Source organism: Oryza sativa, chromosome 9 (genome assembly GCF_034140825.1).
Source record: "Oryza sativa Japonica Group chromosome 9, ASM3414082v1".
NCBI classification, from domain to species: domain Eukaryota; kingdom Viridiplantae; phylum Streptophyta; class Magnoliopsida; order Poales; family Poaceae; genus Oryza; species Oryza sativa.
Genome location: NC_089043.1, coordinates 23,793,717 through 23,811,785, shown reverse-complemented (window position 1 = coordinate 23,811,785; position 18,069 = coordinate 23,793,717). Strand labels below are relative to the sequence as shown.

Here is an 18,069-nt window from a genome sequence, read left to right as displayed (position 1 = left end):
TTGATTTAGTTGTATTCTCATAGAGGACAATAATAACTAACAAGTGTTTCCAGGATCTAGAAAACTTGGAGCGCTCAAGAGAAACCACATAAGTTTATGATGATGAAAAGCTGAAAGTCTTTTTATCTCATTGTTGCTAAAACTAGACAGGTCACTCACAGCAAAATGATGTCCATACGGGCAAATCTAACAGCAACACAAAATGGATAATTTTAAGGTACCAAGGCACTGCCCTACGAACAATGCAGCCATAAGCACGAAAAACTGCAGAAAATTTCACTCGTCCTCCTGGCTGCGGAGCCTGGCAAGCTTGTTGGTGACCACGATGTCCAGCTGCGCAGCGCGCTCGACGATCTCCTTGCGCTTGCGGGTGGAGACGTTGTGAGCAATCTCAGCGCAGTATGTCCTGTTTGCAGCAAATAAGGCATTAGAAAAGGCTTAACCACAAGTATTGTATTTCCCAACATCCCTAAATATAGACGGCTAGTATTGGTTTAGACAGCAGAACAGGAACCGCTATCAACTGGCTCCCCCAACACACCGCTCGTCTAATGCTAGAAAAATATAATTTAAGCTATCTAAGATGTGAACACTTGTTACTGTGGTTGAGTAGATGATTGCTGCTGTGCTATTTTTGTTCGAGGCTCCACCCTAATAGGGCAGTACACACATAAATACTGTTGCAATCAAAGGTTCTATGATTACTCTCAATGTGTGGCACCCTCGAAGTTCTACAAATAAACAAGGTCAATTACCTGTTGTGCATCATAAGCAGCTCCAGCTCAGAGACATTGTGCACCACAAACTTCTTGAACTTGTTGGGAAGGTAGTGCCTTGTCTTCTTGTCAGAACCATATCCAATGTTGGGCATCAAGGTGCATCCTTTGAACTTTCTCCTGACACGAGAGTCAATACCCTTTGGCCTGCGCCAGCTTGTCTACAGAAACAGTGCAAATGAAAATGAGCCCTTGTGTCCACACAAACAAAAACTGACAATACATGGCGTGACTAGGATGCAGACTGAAAACGATATAAAAACTTCATCTTACGGGCTAACCAAAAGGTGATCCACACCTCAAGATGAAAATTCCATATAAAACATAAGTGGATGTAAACATGAGCAGAGCACATTTCAGCATAGCACAATTTGATTTTACCTAGATGATTGATCTGGTACAGACTACAGACATTTTCAACCCCCAAAGTATGGTTCATTATACTCGGTTCCAAATCAGTATCAATAGTCAATATAATTTGATCTACATTCAAAATTAAGAGGGCATTCTCCTATAAGGCTATAAGCCTATAACTATTGCCAATGACTAGGTTATAGTAACAGCAAGAGAGCATCTGCAGAGTTAAGCATTAATACAGTAAATTTTAGTTTACACAAATGCAAACCAGGTCGATTCTTCTCAATTTCAAGAGCAAGGCATGCTCAGATCCAAAATCAGTATCACTTCATCACCACAATTTATACCCATTTCCAACCACTACATCACTAGTCTGCTCTTAACCGCGGGTGACAAACTGACAACTATAACTACTACAGCATGCATATCGTATTCCTAATTCCTAAATCACTAAATGATGAACTATAGGAGGATGATCATTAATCGTGTGCGCGCGCATTCCAGGCTGTGCAAGTAAAAGACTCTAAACCTAACCGTAAGCTAATAACCGCCATTAGGACATTCTTGACTGAAAAAAACAAAAACTAGAGCCACATTCATCGCTAAGAAGTAGATCCCGATTCCAAAGTCTCTGCTGCTAACGAATCCTGGGCCACCGCGCGAGAAGAACGGCGAGAGAGAGAGAGAGAGAGAGAGAGAGAGAGAGAGAGAGAGTACCTTGAGGCCAATGTAGCGGTCGCTGTGCGGCCTCTTGAACTGCTTCACCCGCTTCTTCACGATCTTCTTCGTCAGCAACGGCACCACCATCTGCACGCGAAAAACAGACGCGTTAGGGATACGAGGGGGAGGAGAACGCGGCCACGAACCACGCCGGCGGCGAGACGGCGAGGCGGAACGCACGTTACCTTTGCAAACTCCTGCGGCGAAGCGAGGCGGCGGCGGCGGGAGGGGAGAAGGAGCGGCGGCTGGTGGGGGAGCGAGGGGTTCTTATCGCCTCTCGCGAGAACCCTAGTCGGTGGGCTGGCCCCGCCATGGGCCTCCACTGCCACCTCGCGCAGATGGGCCTCAGAAACTCACCCAAGGAGTAAGTCTATTTTACCTCCCTCAACTCTTGCCCTTCGGTTGAGTCGCCTCCTTCAACCGTAAAACCAAGTATTTGAAAACCGGTGTAAATCGACTCCTTGGATGGTTTCAAAAGCGGATTTGTATTACATGGCTAGAGATATCTTTTGAAACCACCAAAGAGTTTGGGCTGGTTTGGTTTGAGGCCTAAATTAGGCTTACTAATATTTGGCAATTTCAATAATGTTTAGTGTCTATTTGGTTTGAAGCTAAATTTTGGCATGCCTAAAAAAAATAGGTCATTTCAATAGTGAACTTAGACTATTTTGGCTTCAATCCAAACACAATTTTACCTTACCAAAATTAGTCATGCCAAAACTTGCCAAAATTTGGTACTGACAAAATTTGGTAAGGCCTATTTAGGCCACAAACCAAACCAACCCTTTATTTGTATTGGTTTTCAAAGATGGGGAGGCGATTTTCCAGGGGCAAGATAGGAGGGATGTAAAATGAACTTATTGCACTCATCAAACATCGTGGCCCGCTGGATGGTTTAGTAGATGGGCTTGTTGGCCCGCGTGATGGTCAGAACATGGGCTTGTGGGCCGTCACGGTCGGTTCGCTGCATCGATCCGGCTGCGAAAGCGAGCGGCGGGCGGCGGCGGGTTCGTCGTCTCGAACTCAGGCGGACGCGCATCGCGACAGCGATCTTGTTGATGCTGCAGCGGATGGACGGTGCGCGGATCTATCACAGCATCGACGCTCATAGGGTCTGGGAGCGCGTGCCGGCACGAATCTCAACATGCACTTTTGGGGACTAATAAAATAAGGGGAATGCTAGGGGACGGGATACCGTTTCCCAACGGGATGCTACTCCTCCACAAACGCGATTCTCACCCATGCGACGTGGCCGAAGCCATCAACGCGCGCCCGTCCCCCACCACAGCCGCGCCCGTCCCCCGCCACCGCCGTCCCCATCCCCCACCGCCTCCACCGCGCCTGCACCCACCGCCGCCGTCGCCGTCCCTCGCCACCGCCGCCGCGCCCATCCCCTGCCACCGCCGTCGCCGTCCTCATCTACAGGGGACGGCTGCAGGTGGCCGGCCGCGCGTCGGGATGCTCCTCCCCCAACGGGATGCACAGTTATATCTACTAGGAATCACGTGATACCTCGTAAGTATCATCTGATACCTCGTAAGTATCGCGCGATACATAGTAGAAATCGTCTGATACCTGAAATGATATCTCGCGAGTATCACGCGATACGTGGTAGAAATCGTCTGATACCTTACAGGTATCACATGATACCTCGCGAGTATCACGCAATACGTGGTAGAAATCGCATGATACCTGATAAGTATCACATGATACTTTACAAGTATCACCTGAAACGTGTGTAGAATCGTCTGATACCTGATAGGTATCACACCTGATACCTACTCGGGATCATCCCGTTCGAAAACGGGATTCCGTTATATAGCAGCCCCCTAATAATAATTAATTAACCTCGCCGTTAAACCTAGAGATTAACTAAGCATAGGGAGAGACGAATACGAGCTGCAACATACAGTATGCTAAAGTGAGAGGTCATTAAACTGAACCTGCAACAGAGGACCGATCTGACAATGGGATCATCACGTGGTTTGCTTCCTTGTTTAACGTAAGGTTAACAGTTAACGGTATCGATCTCCTGACCTGGAATCTACCAAAAGGGATTAACTATTCTCAGATTGGATCGATCAATCAAATGATTCAGATTTCAGAATATTCACGCAAAATTTTACTTACGCAAGTCAAACTCATCCATGTGTAATTAACACTACACAAACACATAAGCACACACACTCACAGTCCCAGATTGGATCAAACTAAATTGCTTAACACAATAGTTACGATGCTGCGTAACTTGATGATCAAACAACATAACGATCTTTTCTTATTTCAAACCAAAATTACAAAAAAAAAATCAAAAGAAAAAAAAGAGAAGAAAAACAATTAATCACCAAGAACTAATGCTTCCTACGGGCTACGTCGTCTAGCTTCGTAAGATCATACGAACGCCAAGAAACCCGCCAATGCCAGGGCGGCGGCGAGCGCCGCCGGAGCCGGCGCGTGCGTGTTCGCCGCCGCGTTCTTGCCGGACGGCGAGGGGGACGCCGCCGTCACCGCGTTCTCGGCCTCGGCGGACGACGGGCCTCCGGCCGCCGGCGCCGGCGCGGGCTCCTGCGCGACGGCGGCGCCATGGCCGGCGAGCGAGAGCCTGCCCTTGGCGTCCAGGTTCTCCTGCGCGAACGCGTGCTTCATCGGCACGCCGCCGGTGACCGTGGAGCCGACCTGCCAGATGTGGTTCACCGTCTCCATCCCGCGCGGCAGCTGCAGCTTGCCGTAGAGCCGCAGCTTGCCGGTGGCGGCGCTCTCGTCGGCGGCGAGGTCGGTGGCGTTGAACGCGATGGGCGTTGACGCGGCGGGGAACGGCTTGTACCCGGTGACGTTGTACGTGTTCACGACGTAGGCGGCGGCGCCGGCGCCGCCCTTGAAGGCGACGAGCGCCTGCGCGCCCTTCATGCCGTCGCCGGTGGGGTTGATCGCCCACGACACCCACCCGCCGCCGCCGCTCGCCGGCGGCTTGGCCACGAACGCCAGCGACAGCGTCGACGCCTTGCCGTCGTAGGTCCAGTGCAGCGTCGCGCCGAGCGCCGGCAGGTCGGCGCACGTCGCGTAGCTCCTCCCCGCCGGGAACTTCTCGCCCTCGCAGACGCTCGCCGCCGCCGCCGCCGGCGAGGCCACCAGCAGCGCGACGGCCAGGAGAACGGCACGCAGGTGCGTCGCCGACGATGCCATTTTTGGCCGGCGTGAGATCTCCGGCAAGTTTGGCTTCTTTCGAAGAAGCTGGAGCACTGTGATGAGAAGAAATGGCGGATGCATGGGCGGTTTATATAGCGGGAAGATCGAGTTGGGTGCAATGAATTTGGCCGCTTTTTAAAATTTGTTTATGGCATTTTGGAGTTGACTTGGTGATATAAACGGTCAGAAACGAAACCGAATTTAAGTAAATTCAACGCATCTGCAGATTGATGCAGCCGTGTAATGGAAAGGAGAAATTTCGAGCCATTTCTTAATTCGTGTACTCTCACATTTTAGAATGTAAAGAAATTGTTGAAGTGAAGGCACGTCGTAGTGCAAATTAAACGGCAGCCGGCAGGTGACCTGAGCATGTTCAGAGATTAATTTACGCATATGTGGTTGATAAATATGATGACTTTGCAGGGTCAACTTGTTAATTGGAGCATCAACAAGTATAATCATCCCTTCTAGTAATAAGGATATGTTTGACATTGGTTACAGTTAATAATCCTGAGCCCTGAACTCAAATATTATATGGTCAAGTAAATCATCTAGTATATATGTTGCACAAACATTATCTCTGAACTCAATTATATGGCCAAGTAAATCATCAGAAATCTCAATTTTGAAACGAGATGTGAAGCTCAATATAGACTATCTGTCCTAAATTTACTCCAAATCCAAAATTACCTGAGGTCTGGCCTTGTTTCTTCTTAAAATGAAATAGGACGGCACCGACCGATTCAGCTAAAAAAACAAGTTTAGAATTACCTCTCTTCGATCATATTACCATACTGATTATTGTTTCTATCCTTAAACTGGATTATTAAGACTTCTGCAGCGGAAAACAGATAAAAATTCGCAGCAGATTAATCCGTGAAAACCGTCATAGCTAGTACAGGTTTTTGTGTCCACATGACATGAACGTGAAGCCCAATCATCCGGCAAGAATGAAATGTATTAGTCTCCCATAGAACACACATGCATCATGCATGATTAGTCGCCAGTTGCTACTCATCCTCCTCTTAGCTTGGGAGAGATCGATCGCCTCGGACTTTGCTAAGTTGACCCTAAAACCACGGCGATCAAAAGCATTTTGCCATTTGATTAACCGGGCACCAATAAGATTAGGAGCTTAATTAAGCAGTTAACCTGCGTTCATGGAATAGTTTGCGTCGTCATGACAGGTTGATGACGCAACTCGTCAGTTATGTCAGGTAAATGTTTTGCAACAAACACGAGCCATGAGAATAGCCCATGGGCTGTCTCGGTTTCTGCATGGGCCTGAACTGAAGTCTGAAGATGCATGCACAGCCCATTACCTATCTTTCAGTCTGTTTGAGAGAGCTCCACTAAGCAATTGCAGTTGCATAGTCCAGAAAATAATTTTGAAGTCATAAGTTAGTTATCTCAGCTTCTTCAGATTCTCACATGTTAAAATTTCACCTACTGATTCTTGGAATATAAAGCTCACCTAACCTAAACATATCCTATTATGATCTCTGAAGACTGAAGCTCTCAAGAACAACAGAGGCTGTGTTTAGTTCACACAAAAATTGAAAGTTTGGTTAAAATTGAAACGATGTGATGGAAAAGTTGGAAGTTTGTATGTGTAGGAAAGTTTCGATGTGATGGAAAAGTTAAAAGTTTGGAGAATTATTTTGGAACTAAACACGGCCAGAATAAACTGATCTCTGCACTTGTGCGCATGATCATCTGCTCGTACTTTATCGGTTCAGAATCATCAGTAGTACTAGTACAGAGCATTGACGTTACATGGCACCATCAAGAGCTGCAAAAGAACACGACAGTCCAGCAGAAATGGATCAGAATTCAGAACCGAGTTCCTTCAGAGAGATGAGAGATCTGCTGCTATCATGCTGCATTGTAATTTGTATAGCGATGACATCATGGCGGTCATTCATTCCTTTGACCGGCTACGAAGTAATAACTTCCCGATCCTCAATTCAGCAAACGTGGTGCTCATCCCGAAAAAGGAGGGAGCAGAATGCGTAGGAGACTACAGGCCTATCAGTCTCATACATGGAGTTGGGAAGCTAATTTCAAAGGTACTTGCACTGCGCCTGCAGCCTCACATGGGGATCCTGATTAGTCACGCCCAGAGTGCTTTCATAAAGAAAAGATGCATACATGACAACTTTATGTATGTGAGGAATCTGACAAGAAAATTCCACCAAACAAGAACGCCGACTCTTCTGTTGAAGCTCGACATAACCAAAACTTTTGATTCGGTTAGATGGGATTACTTAATCGGCCTCCTCCAGAGAAAAGGCTTCACATCTCGGTGGACTAACTAAGTCTCAAACATCCTAGCCTCGTCGACAACAAGGGTCCTCCTCAATGGATGCCCAAGATCGCCTATAAAGCATGGAAGAGGCCTCCGGTAGAGTGACCCCCTCTCGCCGCTGCTATTTATTTTAGCCATCGACCCACTCCACCACCTTCTAGAGAAAGCAACAGAATTAGGACACATGTCCCCTCTTCGCGGAAGAGCTCCCAGATTCCGAACCTCCCTCTATGCAGATGATGCGGCCATATTCGTGAACCCAAGTGTCCAAGACATGACAAATCTCACTGGCTTTCTAAGCGATTTTGGGCAAGTGACGGGCCTCCGAACAAACCTCAACAAAAGCCAAATTGTCCCTATCTGGTGTGATAGCATTGATCTCTCCAACATCATTGGGATCTTCCCAGCAGGCCTAACAAACTTCCCAATGAAATACCTTGGCCTACCCCTCGTGGTTGGAAGGCTCAAGAAGGTCCACATTCAACCCTTAATGGACAAGTGCCGAGCGCGTCTCGCTCCTTGGCAAGGCAAAATGATGTCGGCCGCCGCTAGAATCTGCCTAACGAAATCAGTCCTCACGGCGCAGCCCATCTACCACCTAACATCACTAAAGCTACCAGACGGAACCCTAGAGGAGTTGGACAAAATAAGAAGGAAATTCCTTTGGGCAAGGGGCGAAAACATCTCGGGGGGAAAATGTAAAGTCAACTGGAAAAGGGTCTGCAGGCCAAAAGATTTGGGTGGCCTAGGTGTTATGAACCTGCAATATTTCGCATCAGCTCTAAGCTCAGATGGCTTTGGAACGAATGGGTGGCGCCGGATAAGCCTTGGGTGGGATCTGTGCTACCATGCAATCAGCTAGACAAGAACCTCTTCGCGGCCGCAACAACAATAACGGTGGGAGATGGCAAAATTGCACGCTTTTGGAGCTCAAAATGGCTAGACAATCAAACACCACAATTGATTGCCCTAGATATTTTCGTGGCCTCTAGAAGAAAGAATACGACTGTGCATGATGCCTTAGCAGAAAACAAGTGGATACGAGATATTGATGTCTCTCGCATCTTCGAGGCGAATCACCTCCAACAGTATGTCCGCCTCTGGAGAATGATCAGAGATATGAGGCCTCTAAGCGAAAACCACGACAGCATCCGATGGAACCTCACAGCAAATGGGCAGTACTCGGCAAAATCGGCCTATCGACTACAATTCCTTGGGGCTGCTAAATCTACCTTCTATCAGTCAATCTGGAAGGCATGGGCGCCGCCGAAGTGCAAGTTCTTCTCTTGGCTGGTCACATAAAATAGAGTATGGACGGCAGACAGGCTGGAAAAAAGAGGATGGCAAAACCAAAAGATTTGCCCACTTTGTTATAATGTTGATGAATCGGCCCTGCATCTCCTGGACAAATGCAGACTCACAAAGAGGATATGGGCAGAAATGCAGAGATGGACTGGGACTGACCTTCAGATGGACAACTGGGAAAGCTGTCACTCAGTCGAGCAATGGTGGACACTCGTAACGGAATCTCCAAACACCCCACGCAAGCCTCTCAGGACCCTGGTGATTTTAATCTCGTGGGAAATTTGGTGCGAAAGAAACGCAAGAATCTTCCGCAGCAATGCATCTACGCCATCCTCAATTCTAGCAAAGATCAAGGAGGAAGGGAGAGCATGGGTCAAAGCAGGGGTTTCAATCCTGTAGGAGTTCGGAATTTTGGGAAATATCACTTAATCTCTGCTTTTTGCCTCTCCTCTTGCGGGTTATTTATTTCGTTTTTTTATCTAACTCTGTATATATCTCGCTATATTTTTTTCCTGCTCTATTAATATATTCAAGGCAAAGCTTTTGCCTTCCTTCAAAAAAAAATGTGAGCACTCAAGTGTTCATCACATACTCGCCTCCTCTGCAACAGTGCAACTCGTTTGGGATCATTTGAGACGGATTACTCACCGGATTGTCAAAACGAATCATTTGCTCCACGTCTCGAAGAGTTTAAAGCACTTATTTTAAGTTAATTTATCAAAATATTTAATTTATATTCTTGTAATCATGTAAATAATCTGCAGTAACAATCGGTCCAATACTCTATTTCAAACGCTCCGCCTCAGTTTTGCTTGATGAGTGAGCTGGTGCAAAGCACTCAAGCAGATGGAGAAGGAAAAGCAGGACGTTGATGGTGTGTCTGGTGGTTAGGCTTCAGGTTGGTAGAAGCTTTTCCATATCCCGTCCGTTGTGCACAGTTGTACTACGGCTGTGTTCGGATGGCTGTCTCGCGCGGCGCACGTAAAACCAAAACTTATTAGTGCACAATTAATTAAATATTGATCATTTTAAAAAAATAAAAAAAGTAACCCCTCCGAACTATTGCGGTCGGCCGAATTTCTCCCTGAACCCGAAAACCAGACATCACTCATCCTGAACTTTTAATACCGGATAAATTGCCCCTCTCAACACTGTTTTGAGCTGTTTTGACTGAGAAAATTGACATTTAGCCATTGTCAGGATAGGGTTTCGCCACAATGCCACTTTGAAATGTGGCTTCGTTATAATGCCATCTTCAAACGAGGCTGTATTGCTGCACTGGCATTTTGATCAATTTAGGTGATTTGCAAATGTTTTCCACCATGATCTGACAATTTTGCCCCTATGACCATTTCATTGACTTGCTTGGGAGAGATGGATTCCCATCCAATCATCATCTTCCTCCCGACAAGCCGACACCGCTGCCTCCAAACCAGCTGCAGCCACTGCCATAGATCCAGCCGCCGTGGGCTACCCACCACAGAACACGCATGGCGCTCGTGGGTGGGAAGCACACCGCCGTCCGTTAACCCCGCCGTCGTCTCCTCCGATTATTCTCCCATCTCTTCTCTCCTCATTCTCTCTCTTGATCATCTTCTCTGTTCATCTCTGCTCTGAGTCCTCTTGATCCTCTTCTGGGTGATCTTTTTGTATCCGGATCAATGGCAACGATGAAGAAATTAGTACGAGGGATGGCAGGGCCAGGGCTCGTCCGGCTGGTGGCACGGGCGGTGCTCCTCACCATCGTCGTGTTCTCTCTCGTATCGCTCAGGCTGGCGCTCTCGCCGGCTACGGCGGTGGCCGACAATGGCGAGCTCTACCTGCCAGGTCGTGGGCGCCGTTTCGCGAGAGGCACCACGTCGTCGTCTTCCGAGCCGGCAAGCTCCGGGAGGTCGCCGACGAGTCCGTCGACGTCATCCTCTTCGACGGCGATGCGGTTCAGGTTGGCGTCATCAATCGCATCCACAAGTTCGGCGGCGTCGCTGCCTGTTTCGCCACGTCGAAGTCAACGTTGCAGCTACCTGACATTGCCTTCGACGTGGAGAAGACATGGAGAAGACCGACGCGTCGATGAGCGCCGCGGTGACGACTGTGTCGGTGGGACCTCACCGGAAGCTCCTCGCATTGCTGGGGAGCAAGAAGGACGCTCTAGGCTCTGGCTGGTCTCGAGGACGTGCTCCTCGAGCAGCGCAGAAGCAGCATCGGCGGCTGCGCCGCGCGGAAGCAGCACCGGCAAGGGCATTTGGGTCAAAGCAAATAAGAAAAACGGAAGAAAACATTTGCAAATCACTTAAATTGGTTGAAATGGCAGTACAACAATATGGTCTCGTTTAAAGATGGCATTATAACGAAGTCATATTTCGGAGTGGCATTCTGGTGAAACCCTATCCTAACGATGGCTAAATGTCACTAGAGTTTGCACACGTGACGCTTATGTAGCAATCCAGTCAGCAAATAAAAATAAAAATACCTCACTTAGGCCCACCTGTCGTACCCCTCTCCCCCGGTCGCACTCTCTCTCTCTCTCTCCCGCGTTCGTGCTCAGGAAGGCTGAGGCGGAGCTCCCCCGGGCGACGGGCGGCGGAGGCGACGCGAGGCCCGGCGGTTTGCAGCGACGCGGGACGTCGGCGAAGAAGCGAGGTGGAGGTGGAGGCGGTGCCCAGGGGTGGGAGGCGGGTGGCAGCGCGGGGACGGGCGATGGGCTGGAGGAGGCGCGGCGCTGGCACCTGCGGGTGGAAACGGAGCTCCCGCGGGCGGCGGAGGCGGAGCTCGCCCGGGCGACAGGCGGCGGAGGCGAAGCTCGCCCGGGCGGCCGGTGGTTGAGGCAGTGGCGGCCGACGACGGAGGTGCAGGCCGACCAGGCGCTGGCGGTGGTTGTCATGGTCCCTTCCGTGGTGGCGGCGGCGGCGGTGGGGCGCGCAGGGAGGACGGGGTGGGGAGCGAAGCCCCACATGAGCGTGCGCGCGGTGGGGTGACGTCGGGGACGGTGCGGCTTGGGAAGAGAGAGAGGGAAAGGGGGCAGAGAGGGCTCCCGCCTCCGCGACCCGCGTCGGTGCCGACCGCCCGCCCCCGCCCGCCGCCAAACGCTCGTCGCTGCCTCCACTCGCCGCCGCGCCCGACGACACCCAACAACTTCGGGGCGTCGAGCTCCGCGTTCCACCCCAGCTCGGCCTCTGCGGCGTGCAGCCGCCGCGTGGCGGCGCCCTTCACTGTCGACACCACCGCCCGCAGGTGCAGGCGCCGCGCCTCCTCCAGCCCACCGCTCGTCCCCGCGCCGCCGCCCACCTCCCCACCCCGGGGCACCGCCTCCACCTCTACCTCGCTTCTCCGCCGATGTCCCGCGCCGCCGCAAACCGCCGGGCCTCGCGCCGCCTCCGCCGCCCGTCTCCCGTGCGAGCTCCGCCTCCGCCGCCCGTATCCCGGGGGAGCTCCGTCTCCACCTGCGATGCCGCCTGCCTGAGCACGTACGCGGGAGAGAGAGAGAGTGCGCGACCGGGGGAGAGAGGGGTATGATAGGTGGGCCCAAGAGAGGTATTTTTATTTTTATTTGCGGATTGCACCACATGTGCAAACTCAAGTCAAAACCACTCAAAACAGTGTTGAGAAGGGTAATTCGTCCGGTATTTAAAGTTCGTGGTGAGTGATGTCTGGTTTTCGGGTTTAGAGGGGAGGCCGACCGCAATAGTTTTTTTTTCTGGGGGTGGGTAATTTGTACTTTTTCCTTAAAAAAAGATTAATATAATTTTTTCAATCAACTTTCGTATATGGTTTCTCAATGAAAATTAATCAACTTTGCAAAAAAAATACATGGTTTCTCACTGAAGTCGCATTTTCATCCTTTTAACTATAAAATCATCTATTTTCACCCTTAAATTTCGAAACCGTTAAGTTCAAGTTTTACCATGAGTTCAATACTAAGGTTGAGTTCTTTTCTAACTCATCTAACTCATTTTCTGCACGCACTCTTAAAAAAAATTTCATACAAAAGTTGCTTTAAAAATTATATTAATCAATTTTTCAAAAAATATTAAATACTTAATTAATCATAAGAAAATGCATCGCTCCGTCGTACACGGGAGGTGAGCTCCTCCCGAACACAGCTTAATGGTGGTTCGTGCCACGTCTAGAGTAACAACCCTAATATACCGATGTGGTGCCCCCTATCTTAAAATATAAAAATATAGCTATGTAGTATTATAAATGTATATATAATTCTTAACGAGATAGAAAGTCTGTCTGATTTCAAAAGCTTAGGAGGAAAAATGTTGTAGTTTGCCATTGTTTGGCCAATTATGCATAATATGCCAAACAGTGTATTAGCGATAAAAAAAATTATAGTTCAAACTTTTATGTATGTGTTAGTAATGATTTAAATGTTAATGTTAAAATAGAAACTATGGTAAAAAAAAAACCTTAAAATCAACTTCAAAATTAAAAGGCAAAAGATGCGAAGTAGTTTAAGGCGAAAAGGACTTTGATGAATTTCGAGTGGAGATCAATGGACTTTAATTACCTTTTGTGTAAATACCGTGTATATTTTTTTCGCAAGATTTTATCGTGGTACCTTCCTCGTTTTAGAATAAGGAGCTGTTTATGATGGGAGAGACTTATTTTAATTGCTCTCAAAAAACATAAGTCTTTATGGGATGGGAGGGATTAAAATTTCTATGAGAGGGACTAAAATAAGTATTTCCCATCCAAACACCACAACCTTGATTTGTTCAGATGAGGGCTCGTTCGGTTCACAGGATTTTCAAAACGTAGGAATACTATAGAAATACATATGCAAACCTATGGATTGAAAAACACATGAATTTTTCCTATGCTGTTTAGCAAGCCAACCAAAAAAAATACAAACATTAGATTGGAGTGGTTTAATTTTTTCCTATGCTTTTCCTTCAAAAATGGAGGAATGGAAAACTCTCCTATAGTTTTCCTATGGTGCATTCCTATGAAACGAATAGTAGTTTAAAACTCATTCATGTTTCTATGTTTTTCTTTTACAATTTCTTTAAAACGAATAAGCCCTCGTAGTATTAATATACTACATTACATTCTACTCCCTCCGGGATGAGACCCATCCTAGGACTAGTCTCATTCCATCCTAGATTACAACATTATGGGATGGAGGGAGTATATTAAATTGAACTTATTACACTGATGGAATGACAGTAGTAGGTAGGTGCACTGTGCTGCCGTCGGATTCGCCTCTATGCTCTCTAGCTGCCGCTTGCTGCGACGCCACAGTTCACGAGGCAAAAGGACCCCGTCAACTCGAGCCGGCCCCGCCACTCCCACTCACCTCCACTCCACGCTTTAAGCCGCGCCGCGCGCGCGGCGCGGCGCCAACCACCTTGCACTGCACTGTCACTCGCGGACGCCGCGAGCCGAGCTGAGCTACGCCATGGCGGGGGCGGTGGTGCTGGCGCTGCTTCTGCTGCTCGCGGCGATGGCGGCGGCGTCGGTGGCGGCAGCCGGGGGATGCGCCGGCGAGGCGTTCTCGGCGAACCGCGCGTACGCGGCGTGCAGCGACCTGCCGCGGCTCGGCGCGTCACTGCGCTGGACGTACGACCGCGGCGCGGGCGGGGAGCTGTCCGTCGCGTTCGTGGCGGCGCCCGCGGCGCCGGGAGGGTGGGTGGCGTGGGGGCTCAACCCGGCCGGTGACGGGATGGCCGGGGCGCAGGCGCTCGTCGCCGTGCCGTCGTCGTCGGGCGCGTGGGAGGTCCGGACATACAACATCTCCGGGTACGCGCTCGGCGAGCCGGGGCCGATCGCGTTCCCGGCGTCGGACCTCGCCGCCGAGCTCGGCGCCGACGGCCGCGTCAGGGTGTTCGGCACGCTGAGCCTCGCCGCCTACGGCGGCGCCGGCGTGCTGAACCAGGTGTGGCAGGTCGGCCCCGCCGTCACCGGCGGCGTCCCCGCGCCGCACGCCATGGGCGGCGCCAACCTCGCTGCCAAGGCGAAGCTAGACCTACTAACACAAACCACCACCGCCGCCTCCTCCTCCTCCGACGCCATCGCCAAGAAGCGCAACGTGAGCACAAACTCTCATCCGGATGTGGAATTTCATCTAAATAGTTATTAAAAAATTTTTAAAAAATAACATTAATGAAATATATCACTTCACAAACATATATGACCAAATTTAAGTTTTACAAGATGCAAAAAAAACAAATTAAACTTAAAATAGTTATCGTACATTCATGGCTATATTTGTTATTTTTGTTACAACTTATATAAGTTGAATTTAAACTTGTATGTTTGCAAGAAACGAGGGAAGGGATGAAATCACTCTCCCCTCTCATCCATCCATCCATCCATCAAACCGCATCGAATTCTCACCAAACAACATTGCTAAAACCTTCAAAAATCAATCTCATTTTAATTTCTTTGGACATGAGAAGATCCATGGATTGCTCAACGCCGTGAGCTGGGGAATCCTGCTGCCCATGGGGGCGATCTTGGCGAGGTATCTCAAGACCTTCAGATCGGCGGACCCGGCATGGTTCTACCTCCATGTGAGCTGCCAGCTGATCGGCTATGGCGTCGGCGTCGCCGGCTGGGCCACCGGCATCAACCTCGGCAACATGTCCAATGGGATCACCTACACTCTCCACCGCAACATCGGCATCATTGTCTTTGCTCTTGGCACCCTGCAAGTAAGCATCAAAATCACACATCACAATCTCATAATTAATATTTAATTTAATCCTCCTGTGTTGTTTGGCTCCCTTCTATATATGAATGATCGTGTACTCAAATATTGATCATTACCCTCTCCATTATTCATGTTTAAACTTTGACCGTTCGTGTTATTCTTTTTTAAAACATCTAAATACTTAAATAGATGTCATATTACCTAAGCGTGTTAATTACATACTAAACATAAGCAATAAACTTCTGTTTATCATAATCTAATCATTTAAAAATTATTAGTAATCAAAGTTGCAATGGTGTTAGTTCAATTATAAAGGAACGGAGGGAGTAATTTCGTTAGAACTCGATCAACGGTTCAGAGCACTTTTACCGCCTTTACGGTTAGAATTTTACTATCAGTACATATCACTATAAAAGTACTAAATTTTGTCGAAATCGGGTACAGATTTTTGCGCTGTTCTTGAGGCCCAAGAAGGAGAACAAGTACAGGGTCTACTGGAACATGTACCACCACTCCGTCGGCTACACGGTGATCATACTGGGGATCACCAACATCTTCAAGGGGATGACCATCCTTGGCGTCGAGCAGCGGTGGAAGACGGCCTACGTCGCCGTCCTCTGCCTCCTCGGCGTCGCCGCCATCATCCTTGAGGTCGTCACATGGGGCATGGTGGTGAAGAGGCGCAATGCCGAGAGCAAGACCTTCAACAGCGCCTCCAATGGCCACCTGCCTCGCCATGTGTGATTTTTTTTGAAGTTCTTTTTTGGGGCTTTTGTTTGTGCTGTGACAGTGTTCATTGTGGTGTGTACTGTAGCATATCATAGATTTTCGGTCTTGTGAGTTTTTTGGCCTGCATATCTTTTTACCATGAGCGTTATGCATTTGTAGTACATTAGAGTGAAGATTGAGTGTGTAGTGACCAGTTGCAGTGAGTATGTTTGGGTTTACATGGCTAATCCCATTAGATAGCTTTTGAGTTGAGGGATTTTATTGTTTTTGGAGAGGTACAGAGATGTACCACAAATTTTTAGTATTAATTTATGGTATATTTACACTAAGTGACTTCAGGATTTCAGAGATAACAAATTTTACAACAGAAAATATGGTAACTTTTGATATTTCCAAGACTGTTGAAATATATTTTCGAGTTTCTAGAATGTTTTTGTGTAGGTTGCAAGCGAGATTGCAGTTGCAGGCTTGAGATGCGGCTTGATCAGGGTCATTGTCCGGTAGGATCCCGCATTGATCAATTGATCACGCACTTGGCGTTAAGGTCCCATGAGAATGGCACTTTTGCTAAAGTTGGGCGAAATGCTACCTGTGAGGCAGAAAGCAAGATGTCGAGAGCTCGAAGTGCAGGAAACGAAATGATGCAATTCGATCAAAGCAACATCTGAATGGCATTTTTCAGTTTCTTGCACCCTTTTTGACAATTACTGCGAATCTTGCATATGCCTCGAAATGAAAGTTTTAGAGAGAATTCATCTCAATCTTTAGAGGAGACGAATCAAGAGATGCACTCATTATCTTTTTATGTACCACTGAGGCACTGACAGAGGAAAAGGGAAAAAAGAGGGGAGGGGAGGAGATGTTGATCTTTCTTCAAAGGAGTGACACAATTCATGTTGTTTAATCCATCGTTGCTGTACTCTTTCGCGTGATTTCTGTTGAAAAGAAGCAAAAGTAAAAATTTGTGCTTTCTTCAAAGGGCGGAATATTTGATACGGTGCACTTCTCTCTTACAGGTCACAAAAAGTTCATTTACTTCAGATAATCTGCTTTTAAGTTTGTTAGAAATTCAACACTACATTTTTTATGTCACTGGATTCAATAGGAAAGAAAGAATGAAGTTTTTTAAAGGGAAAAGTAATGAATAAACTTGATTTGTAGTTTAGAAATAGCAGCGCATAACATTTCCAGGTAAAATTCGGTTGATCAAACCTTTTCCTAATATAACAAATATTTCACAGCTGTATCTAACAAACGATTTTGATCACTCATCTAACATAACCATCACGTTATTAACCCCTTTCCAATATCATCTACGCAACAATTTGCACCTTAATTACATTCATAAAGTCATAAGAGCATCCGATCCCACATTCCCACCTAATTTAGTCCGTACTTTACTACGCTAGACAATACTAGTCCCGTAGTCACACACTAGACGACCTTTCCCTATTTCCTGTCAATTTCAGACATCCCGGTTCCAATCTAATGCTCTGTTCTACCGCAAAAGCTACCAAGGGAATTGGTTCCCTGAATGTGACAATATTTTTTTTAAAAAAAAGATATGAAAAACTTGACCGGCGGGGAAAAACAGTCCCCACAGCTTTTCACTAATCCAAATCCAGCCAAGAAAAACCACGAACCCTAGCTCTTGACACACGGACTAGCATCAATGGTTCAGGCCTTAACCTGTGTTTTGAGGCCCCTGCTCAACTTCCTTGGACTTGAAACAAAGCTTCAAGTGGCCACCTTCAGTTGGTGGTTGGAGGGGCAATCTGAAGCAACGTCATGTCAAAGGAAAGAGTTGAGCTGTATAACTGAAAAAAAATATTAAGTACAAATAAAGCATGAACCAACAAGTGACGTATACTATCTCACGTGTGTGGTAGGAACAAAGCATCAAGTGAAACAGAAGCATCCGTTCCTTCTCTTTGGATTAGAGGATTCAACCAGAAGAATCCCAGATCAGAAGGTGCTATCAACTTATTATCAAGTACCAATCAACATTGAAAAGAGATCAGGCATTTGTT

The 18,069-nt window shown here is 47.8% G+C and overlaps 3 protein-coding genes across 3 annotated transcripts; 1 reads left to right on the top strand and 2 right to left on the bottom strand.

Moving 5' to 3' along the window:
• Positions 1-93: 93 nt before the first annotated feature.
• On the bottom strand, positions 94-2,093 carry LOC9268508 (large ribosomal subunit protein eL32z). The gene is made up of 4 exons (XM_015795929.3): positions 2,039-2,093; positions 1,851-1,940; positions 756-937; positions 94-406 (listed from the first exon to the last, which is right to left on the bottom strand). The coding sequence occupies exons 2-4, from the start codon at positions 1,938-1,940 to the stop codon at positions 277-279; spliced, it is 402 nt and encodes a 133-aa protein (XP_015651415.1). The 5' UTR covers positions 2,039-2,093; the 3' UTR covers positions 94-276.
• Positions 2,094-4,101: 2,008 nt separating this feature from the next.
• Positions 4,102-5,093, bottom strand: LOC107276412 (auxin-induced in root cultures protein 12). The gene has a single exon (XM_015755921.3). It carries the CDS (start codon positions 5,034-5,036, stop codon positions 4,245-4,247), a length of 792 nt encoding a protein of 263 aa, XP_015611407.1. The 5' UTR covers positions 5,037-5,093; the 3' UTR covers positions 4,102-4,244.
• Positions 5,094-13,999: 8,906 nt separating this feature from the next.
• LOC4347483 (cytochrome b561 and DOMON domain-containing protein At3g25290) lies at positions 14,000-16,368 on the top strand. Its single transcript, XM_015755453.3, has 3 exons — positions 14,000-14,686; positions 15,057-15,311; positions 15,755-16,368. Exons 1-3 carry the CDS (start codon positions 14,057-14,059, stop codon positions 16,052-16,054), a joined length of 1,185 nt encoding a protein of 394 aa, XP_015610939.1. The 5' UTR covers positions 14,000-14,056; the 3' UTR covers positions 16,055-16,368.
• The last annotated feature ends 1,701 nt before the right edge of the window (positions 16,369-18,069 follow it).